The sequence below is a fragment of the Protobothrops mucrosquamatus genome, unplaced genomic scaffold, assembly GCF_001527695.2.
Source record: "Protobothrops mucrosquamatus isolate PMUCROS unplaced genomic scaffold, P.Mucros_1.0 scaffold4637, whole genome shotgun sequence".
Lineage (NCBI taxonomy): Eukaryota > Metazoa > Chordata > Lepidosauria > Squamata > Viperidae > Protobothrops > Protobothrops mucrosquamatus.
The window spans coordinates 44,595-55,330 of record NW_015390537.1 but is presented as its reverse complement, the minus strand read 5'-3'; the positions used below and the strand labels follow the sequence as shown (position 1 = coordinate 55,330).

At 36.9% G+C, this 10,736-nt stretch overlaps 1 protein-coding gene across 1 annotated transcript; it reads left to right on the top strand.

The window, feature by feature from the left end:
* The first annotated feature begins 1,953 nt into the window (after positions 1-1,953).
* LOC107299169 (transmembrane protein 68-like) lies at positions 1,954-10,119 on the top strand. The gene is made up of 6 exons (XM_029286702.1): positions 1,954-2,161; positions 3,441-3,605; positions 3,794-3,987; positions 7,292-7,352; positions 8,452-8,591; positions 10,012-10,119. Exons 1-6 carry the CDS (start codon positions 1,954-1,956, stop codon positions 10,117-10,119), a joined length of 876 nt encoding a protein of 291 aa, XP_029142535.1.
* Positions 10,120-10,736: the final 617 nt, after the last annotated feature.

Sequence of the window (10,736 nt, the reverse complement as noted above, 5' to 3'; positions counted from 1 at the left end):
AATTTATTTGAATTGAGTTTGTTCTCACTCCACCCTCTGAGGGAGGAGAATGGAACCTTTGTTCATTTAAAAGCACATTACATCAAAGTAAAACTGATTTTCCAAGCAAGCTGTTTGAAAGAGGTAAGGATTGTGACATGCAGGTAAAAGGAGAGGCTTCCTTTCTATCTTAAAGCAATAATGTGTGGATTGTTTATAAGCTTTGGGGCTTCTACGTTAATGCTTTGATTCTGAATTGAGAGTAATATTTTTATTGCAGAAAGGTTGGCTGGTGAGGGGATATTAATATATAAATTATACCTTCATTCTGAAGGAAATTTAGTTAAATTATCCATTTTCATCAGATGAAGTGCTGTAGAATCATTTTGCAGAAAACTGAATATTATTCCAAGATTTTATCGACTTTCTGAAGAGGCTCCTCAGATACCTGCAGAATCTGAAATATTACTGCTATTTTCCTTTCATTTATGGCCAATGTACAGATATAGTATAGGGGGTACCTTGCTCAATAGTAGTAACTGTGAGAGGGAACTCGGAGTCCTAGTGGACAATCACTTAAATATGAGCCAGCAGTATTCTGCAGCTGCCAAAAAAGCTAACACAGTGCTAGAATCAAGATCACGTGAAGTGTTAATACCACTTTACAATGCCTTGGTAAGGCCACACTTGGAATACTGCATCCAGTTTTGGTCACCACGATGTAAAAAAGATGTTGAGACTCTAGAAAGAGTACAGAGAAGAACAACAAAGATATTAGGGGACTGGAGGCTAAAACACATAAGGAATGGCTGCTGGAATTGGGTATCTCTAGTTTAATGAAGAGAAGGACGAGGGGGGACATGATAGCAGTGTTCCAATATCTCAGGAGCTGCCACAAAGAAGAGGGAGTCAAGCTATTCTCCATTTGTCCGAAATGGTATAGGGTTTCCTGCCTGAGCAGGGGGTTGGATTAGATGACCTCCAAAGTCCCTTCCAACATTATTATTATTATTATTATTATTATTATTATTATTATTATTATTATTATTATTATTATTATTATTATTATTAGTAGTAGTAGTAGTAGTAGTAGTAGTAGTAGTAGTAGTAAGCTGAGTAGCACAATGGACACTTTTTGGAGACTGATGTGGTATGCTTTACTCATCCCTGATATTTTCTCTATGAAAGAATTACCAGAGGAGTATTTTGAAATTCATGGTGATGATGGTCTTGAAGTTAATTTGTCAACATTTTAGCAGATTGATCTTTTTAAATAGAACTAGCACCCTTGCTCTCTTCATCACAATCAGCCTGCAGATGAAACAGCTATAGGTTTGGAGATACCATTCAATGTTGGCCAGGTTCTAGCAGAGGGAAAAGAAAAGTGGGTTTATTGCAAAGAATCTAAAATTTATTTCTTTTTAATAAAAATAAAGGGCCGTGAAGTTTAAGGAAAAGAATGGTCATCACCAAGAAGAAAAGGTTTGCCTAATTTTAAACAGGATGTCCAGAATTGTCCTATATGCACAATAAGCAACAAGTTGTTTCTAAACTCCAGGACTTCCTTCTAAGCAGACATCTTTGGCTGGTCATTTTTAAACCTTTTCTTTCTTGGTTGGTTAAAAAGAAAGCCTTTCCATACCAGTAATGTATGATTAAAAGATCAATAATCTGATTGATTGTACTAAGCTTGACTTTTTTTAACCATCTCAGCCCAATCTTCTCCCTAAGGCTATTTGAAAGTCTCATTACCATGTATGCATTGCCATCCTGATATTCTGCTGTCCTCCCAGAGCTCATAATAAAGTATATTTATATGTTTATTTTTCTTTTCCAGGAAGAAATATTTTATTTGTGAATGGATTCTCCTTATATAGTCCGATTTCAAACATGACTGTGGAAAATATATATTATACCTTAGGAAATGAATTTGTCATCTGGTCAACTTGCACTTTGAAAGAATATGCAGGCTTTATGTTATATCCCTTAACTTTGATAGGCATTCTGATAATAGTATATTATCCCCTTGTGTTTTTATTGTTTCTATTATATGTCTACAATGCAATACTTATTGTATGGAAAAAAATTGGCAATCTGCCAGAAGATATCAATAGCCAAGAATGGGACAAGCCAAAGCAATTTTTGGCACTGGCAGTTGAGTGGCATGGAAAGATACTGCATAGTAAGTATGACTTTATTCCTTCTTTAGCATCATTCTTCTGGCCAACCATGACCAGCAGTCATGTGCATCTTGGAGAATGTGAATGGAACACTGAGGATGTAAAGTGTCAATTTATGTATATTTCATTTTTGTAAAAATACTTCAGCAACTAGTGAAGAAACTCCCTTATTTATGTGGCTTGAAAACTGTATGAAGGAGTTGTCTTAATCCATAACTCAGCAGAGTGGTTGCAGGAATATTTTTAAAAGTCAAAAAGACAAACGTTTTATATATAACCATAGATTACCAGAAATATCTAGGCATGTACATGTTGGGAACTTGGGAATCATTATATTCCTAAAGAAAAAGAAAAATGAATATTTTTCATGTCTAATGTTACAAAACATCAAAAGGCAAATATTGCTTAATGAATGTTCCCAAGACAGGAAATCCTTCAGCATGCTGTAGGAATGGACCTCAAATCTTGGGAAACCATAGTATGCACCACTGTTCTCCCCTGTGGGATGAGGACCATGACCAGGACCTCTGGGTGTAATGGGAAGCCTCTGCCCTATCCCACCCCATCTACCCAGGAAGCCCAGGCTCTACTCCCAGCACTCCAGTTAACAACCTCTGTAGTCACTTAATGACCACGACTGGGAGAGTTAGGATTGTTATCATGGAGCAAAGGGGCGACATGGTGTTTGCTTAACAACTGCTTCACTCAACAACTGAAATTGGGCCCAATTCTGATTCAAAGTGAAGGATTACCTGTAAAGTCCTAACGTTTCAGTCTGTTTAGTAACTGTTCAAAGCTGGTGGCTTTACATTTTATACTAAGCCATCATTTCCATGATTTTGGCATGCCACAATATAGGCATTATACGTTTTACATGTCTGTTAATAGTTTTGGAAAAAGTAAGCGGTTGTCTTTTACAAATGTTTTAAAATGCCCCAAATATCCTATGATACTGTTGAGATATTTGAAAAAAATATAAGCTCTTATGTCACTTTAATTGATATGAATCTAAGTGACTTAATATCAAATTAGAAAGAATATGCAGGATCAGAAAGGTAATAACACTCAAATCTCAGAAGATTCTTATTGATTGATTGATTGATTGATTGATTGATGTGACAGCATGTTGTTTGAGGAATGACATATGATTTAAACATTAAGCTTCACAAGTAAGCTAAGAAAGCTGAGAAAACAGTTATTTTTCTATATGAACTTATTTTTTTCTAAAGGAGACCTTTGTGAAACAATATTGAAGCCATTTCATTGTTCTACCATTAACAGGTTATGAGATTTCTGGACTAGAAAATCTACCTAAAGAACCAGCGATCCTTGTTTATTACCATGGATCCATACCAATAGACCATTATTTTTTTATCCATAGGATTTTTAGATTTACCGGGAAACCCTTCTATTCTGTGCTACATCATACTCTTTTTTGTCTACCAGGTAAAATTAATACTATAAAAATATTGTAAGTTTAGTTCTAATTATTTTCAAAAGATATTGATTCACTGACTTGGGAAGTCCAATTTTTCTTCTTCAAAGACGTAGATGAATTATCATTATGGAAATATGTCTATTTGGTTTTCTTTTACAAGCAAGAACAGAATGATTTCATAGGTCTGCTTTTGCAGGAATAAATCTGGTCCGCTCACTCCATTACCCTGTTCATCCTACAAGAGAAAAGAGCGTAAACATTCTGAAACAAGGACACCAGCTGGCAGTTGCACCAGGAGGACTGCAAGAGGAGAACTATGGAAATAACTACTACAAGATAATATGGGGAAACAGGAAAGGATTTGCTCATATAGCTATAGATGCAAAAGTGGTGAGCCATTTGTCATTAAATCCTTTTCCTAATGTTGCTGTTAATTCCAATATGTATTTCTAAATGCTATGTTTCAATTTCATACCATTTATTTATTTTTTTGCCTATCTCAGGGGTAGGCAACCCAAAGCACTCAAAGAACCACTTGGACCTGTTTCCCACCGAAAACAAAACACTGGGAGCCGCAAAACCCTTTTGATATCTAAAATGAAGATAACACTGCATATACAGTATCCTTTTTTTACATTATATTTATATATATATAAAAATATATATATGTGCAGTGTTATCTTCATTTTAGATGTCAAAAGGGTCTCTCTCTCTCTCTCTCCCTCCCTCTCTCTCTTTCTGCCCTTGATCTGCCAGTCCTCTTCCCCCACTCTCTTTCTCTCTCTCTTTCCTCTCTCTCTCTCTCTCCTTCCCTCTCTCTCTCTCTCTTTCTCTCTCTCTCTTTCTCTCCCCCCTCTCTCTCCCTCACTCCAATCTTCTGCTCACCTGGAAAGCTGGCTTCAAGCTGTTCTCCAACATGCTCAGGGGTAGGAAACCTTGGCTCTTTTATGACTCATGGACTTCAACTCCCAGAATTACTGAGTCAACATAGCTGGGCTAGCTAGCTCTCTCCTGCCCTTCCTGCTTCCTGCTTCCTCCACAGATTCAGCAAAGGGAGGAGCCCCGCCCAAAAAGCTTTTCAGCTTGTCGGAGAACACCGTGAGTCCATTCTCTTTTACATACAAACACACACACACACAGAGAGAGAGAGAGAGAGAGAGAGAGAGAGAGAGAGAGAGAGAGAGAGACAGACAGAGAGAGAGAGAGAGGGAAGCAGGGAAGCGCAAGTGCCTCTTTCTGTCTCTGTCTCTCTCTGCAAATGGCAGAGGAGGCTGGGAGCCACAGGGGAAGGCTCAAAGAGCCGCATGCGGCTCCGGAGCCACAGGTTGCCGACCTGTGGCCTATCTGCAAATGTACAGGAAGGCAGATGCAACCATCAATCAGATTTGACAGGCCAGGAAATGGCAAATCTGTCCTCTGTAATGCTCCATAAATGTGGTTTCTTTACTCATTCTTCTATTATCTCTAGAACGCTGTCACGTTCATATAATATTTATGGAATTTGTTTTCTTTGGTGAAAGAAACACCATTCATATGGTGTCTCCCTCTTCTAATTGCAATATTATTTTCTGTTCTTTTTCTTTTTGTAATTCACATATTAGCTATATCTCTAATTAATCTACACCAGGCGTCTTTGAACTTGGCCCTTTTATGATTTGTGGACTTCAACTTCTTATTCATCAGAAAAATATGTGGCTTTGGCTATTCCTGATCCAGCCCAACTCATCACAGGGTTGTTGTTGCGAGGAAAATAGGAAAAGAAAGGCATCCTTTTTCATTTTTAAATGATCATCCAATTCCATTTCCAAATCCAGTATTTCCATGTGTTATAGGCTGGAATTTTTAAGTCCATCTTAAGTTCCATTTCGGTTATGTTCAAAGGAGTTTGTTTGTTCTTACATAGTAACAAGTTTTGATTTCAGTAAAAAGTTGAAAATCTCAAGCACTTTATGAAACCACAAATCTTACATTTCATTTAAAGCAGTGGTGGCGAACCTTTTAGAGACCGAGTGCATAAACTGCAACCCAAAACCCACTTATGCATCGCCGGGTGCTGGGTGGGTGTGGCCACTGAGTGGGCGTGGCCACTGAGCTGTCGGCTCATGCTCCCTCGCTCACTGTCCGCTCCGACTCGTGCTCACTCTCAAGTTGTCTGCAGCAAATGCTGCTTCCGCAGAAAGTTGCTTCTTTTATAGCCTCTTGCCTATTCCCAGACTGCGCATGCGGAGAGGAGGAGGGAGCAGCTCAGCCCAGCAATGGCTCGCTTGCCACCAGAGACAGCTCCGCGTGCTGCCTGTGGCACGCATGCCACAGTATCCATCTGTACTCTAATAATTCATCTTCAAAGTCGGGTTTTCAGTTTGAAATGTAAACAACAGATTTTTCACACACTAGAATTTATTTCTAACTAATTTCAAAGTCTGTCTTTAAATCAATTTCACAAAGCCTTACATTTAAACATTTTTCCAAAAGCAACTCTAAAATCATGCCTTTGTGGTATACTGTATTGCAAAAGCGTAAATATATTACAAAGTTGGAACTAATAGTTTTATTCCTTTTTAAATGGATTGAAGTTTAACTCACTTGGAAAATGGTAAACCTACAGTTCTGAAGGTTTTTCAGTCTTAATGAAACAATGAAAAAGTAAAAATCCCTAGTGATTTAAAAAAATGAGGTTTGGTCCAAATGCATTAAAAGCTGTATTTATGATTGGAAAAATGATGGAAACTCTGACTTCCACTATATCCTCCTGTCTGGAGAATATATGGGCAAACTCTAGATCTTCTTTATTCACAGAGTTTTGGTAGTCCAGAACTTAGATCCATCTCTCTTTCAAACCATAATGCCCCTGCAATCCAGAAAAAATGTGTAATATTTCATCAAGTGGAATTTATCTTCTGTGCTTGGAAAATCTTTTTTTAGCTAAATAAATTATATCTGGAATTGGTTAAGAAATGAGGCTTGTGTGAACTTTGTATCCATATATGAAAAATTACGGTAGTAATCCTGACTGCATTCTCTCAAAGCCCAGCTGCTCAGCTCATAAGCCAACCACAAAAACTTCAGTCTTTGCAGTCTATTCATGAGAAGCAGCTATCAGGAGTGCAAGTTGGCATCTCATGATGTCTCCTGTTTCTGGAGAATCTTTGCAGCCTCAATTTGCCATCTGGTATAGATTTGTAGATGAAATATGCAATAGATAGATGCATGATTTACTTCTCCTCCATGAGGGAATAACCTATTCCCCACCAAAATCTTAAATAAAAGATGGTTCATATTTTTATGTCACTTTCCTAGAATGAACTATGAAAGAGGAAGTGGCAGTTGGAAAGTTCATCCACGATGATCCCTCTCCTACATTGAACAGCAAAACCCAGCATTTGCCCAAGGATGCTTACTGAGATTAGATGCATGAAAATTCAGCACTAAAGAAAGATGAAGGACAGCTCATGTCAGAAGCTGAGCTCAAACTAAGATAGTAAGATAGTGCAGCTGTTGCAGTGTTTAAAATCTCAGAAGAAAATATCTGATAGGAGGTCAAAAGATGCAATGGCCTTAGCAACATATATTGTCAATATTAGTTTCTCAGAGTGATCTTTTAATATATCTAGTTTATATCCGAACAATACATTTTATTCCTTTCATGTACTGTGACTGAAAGAGTCTCATTATTTGATTCTTTTATTTCTTCTAGCCAATCATCCCTGTGTTTACACAAAATATTAGAGAAGGATATGTAACATATGGAAATATAAGTAAGTAAAACTTCATGTATTCTCAGAAATGTTATTACTTTTAAGGCTATAAATCTATGTATCTGCATCTTTGCCTATCATGTTTAATTTCAATGATACTGTAGATCAATTGGCAATAGCCATACCTATATTTTAAAATTATAATTGGGATAGATCAATTTGAGAGTACTTTCATTTTATTGTGTTATGAAAGTCGATTAAAAACAGTACATATGCATTTCCTCCCAGAATAAGGAAGGCTGTATGATCCACCTACTTCGTCAATATATGAATTAATATATAGATATAGGAATATGAAATAATAATAATAATAATAATAATAATAATAATAATAATAATAATAATAATAATAATAATAATAATAATAATAATAATAAGGTTGGAAGGGACTTTGGAGGTCATCTAATCCAACCCCCTGCTCAGGCAGGAAACCCTATACCATTTCGGACAAATGGCTGTCCAGTCTCTTCTTAAAAACTTCCAGTGTTGGAGCATTCACCGCTTCTGGAGGCAGGTTGTTCCACTGGTTAATTGTTCTCACTGTCAGGAAGTTTCTCCTTAGTTCTAGATTGCTTCTCTCCTTGATTAGTTTCCNGATTCTATCCCTCTGTTAATGCAGCCTAGCACTGTGTTGGCCTTTTTGGCAGCTGCAGCACACTGCTGGCTCATATTTAAGTGATTGTCCACTAGGACTCCGAGGTCCCTCTCACAGTTACTACTATTGAGCAAGGTGCCACCTATGCTGTACTTGTGCATTTGGTTTTTCTTGCCTAAATGTAGAACCTTGCTTTTTTTCACCATTGAATTTCATTTTGTTAGATAGTGCCCAGTGTTCAAATCTTGTGAGATCTATGTGTATGCTTTTCCTAATCCTAATTTTCTAACTCTTAAAATTTAAGTTGAACTTTGCAAATTGTAGAGCTAAAACAGGGGAGCTAAAACAAATTGCCTTTCAAGCAGAAAACCTTTACTTTAGTAAGTTCCAATACTGATATTAAAAATTGCTAGTATTTAAATATAGGCTTCTAGAAAGACTAATACATAACTCTTTGCAGGCTGCTAATGTGCATTTCTAAAATTTTCTAAATCTTGTACCCAGGGCCAATGAGATGGTTATATGAGCGAACCCGATGGTTCCCCTTTCCAATATATGGGATGTTTCCAGTTAAACTTATAAGCCATATTGGAAAACCAATTCCATATGATCCAGATATAACTCCTGAAAAATTAGCTGAAAAAGTAAGTGTATTCTATTGTAGGGGGAAAATATGCATTCAAATTAACACTTTGTTCATGAAATTACAACTGTATAGTAACAGATTGTAAACAGTTATTGAAATATATTACCTAGATATGCATAAGTATAGTTGAGTGTTTGGTACATAACTGTCAGTGTAAAACTATCGGTCATCCATCTATTCCTCCATCCTTCCATTCATCCATCAGTGTTTAAATATCACTTATTTAAATTACTCAACGTGGCTAACTGTAAGCTTAAATGAAAACATCTATGCAATAACTATCATACTAAAGCCCTAAGAACTTTAGTTGCAAACAACTGCAACTTCTTGGTTTTCTTTAATGGCAGCTTCACATAGAATAAATGAAAACATTTTGAGAGAGACATGACAAAGGCAGGAGTTACTGTCTGAAAACCTAGTCCAGGAATCGGTACAGTTTTTGTAGACTGTTTAGGGCACAGCTTCAATCTCCTGTTTGAATCCAGGAATACCCCAAATTGCATACCAACTTTTTCTGAGTGACCGCAACCATGTCAAGATCAGTAGATAGAAATTTTAATGTAATCAGATGGTTTCAATATAATAGTAAATTTGTCTTCCTGGGGTTCAACTCTTAATTCCTTCCAGTCCTTCACAAATCCAAGCACCAGTCAAAATTTCCAGATATCTCCTGTTCTGTCTATAATGCTGGTAAATATCACTGCATTAATGATACGAGGCCCCAAATTGTTGAATGACAAAGTGATTCAACTCAGTCACATTTATAGCTTTTTTTATACCACTTAGAGTACCTATATTTCGTGACTCTTTATTTTTCTGACCAATAGAATGGAGCATTTTCTCCTTAGAGGTAAAATGGGTTGGACACGATATGCAAGAGGGAAAGTCAGCTGCCAAAGCCTAGGGTCACACAACCTACAAAGCCATACTCAAGTTCATTTACTTTGGGATTTGCACGTTCTGAGCAATCAGATATTGTAGCATTTAAACTGAGGTTCATGTTTTTCAAGAAAAAGCTGAATCCAGACAATAGTGGTTTATTCAACAAGCCACAGTTAGGAGCAAATTAAATAAAAGTTATCCAACTTCTATTCTGTTTTTTTAATTATACTACTGAATGTAGGCATAGAGGTAGTTCTACACCATCTATTTTAATGTACTATATGGTTTAACCCAACGGAAAATTGTGCTTTATCTGATTATGTACAGTATGGCATCAGTAGGAATAGAAAAAAAAATCTTTGCCATAACTCTTTGGAATTTTACATATATGTTTACATATGTGTCTGTTCTATAGAAGAGTCAATATCCTTTAGTTCTGAAATGTTCTCCCTATAATACCTGAAACATAAATTTAATTATATCATCTTTTTTTCCCCATCACCATCCCATGCCATGCCACTCCACCTTTCCAACAGACTCAAAGGGCAATGGAGGCTTTACGGGACAAACATCAGAAAATCCCAGGAAGTATATTGCAAGCTATTAGGCAACGCTTTGAGAGATGTAACAAAGATAAACAGTGATATAACAACAACAATATCTGTAAATAATATATACACGTGTGTGTAGATAATATATTTGTATATGTAGTACATGTTTTCTCGGAGGCACTTTTCTTTAAAAAAATGAAGAGGCAAGATTGAGCTGGGGAAGAATATCTGTTTATTTCAATGTGTTTAAAAGAAGGGTCAGATGAAAAAATTATACATGCAGATGAGGCCCTGGGGATCATAAGAAGGGTCCTATGTGGAGATAGGACCCAGGTGTGGGTGTGATGGACATGAAAGTGAGGAAGATGAATTGTGAGAGAAATATTTACTCTTAGACAATTAAACAACTTTTTCTTTCTGCTCATAGGGAATTTGCAGTACAAGCTTGCTAACAGTTGACATACTTGATAGCATTGCAAGGGGGGCTGCGGGAGAGGAGTGGGAGGGTGAGGGAGGGGGCTACAGGAGCAGGTTCATCTGTCAGAAACCACTTAGCCAGGATGTTGGCTAGGATGATGAATAGATCACTTACAAGAAAACCCAAAACCACATAGCTAACTCAGGAAACAAGAAGCTTTGGAAGATACCTGTGACCTGAAGTGGGCAATAGATGGAGTGACATATAGCTATTTTGCATAGTAAGCAAGAAA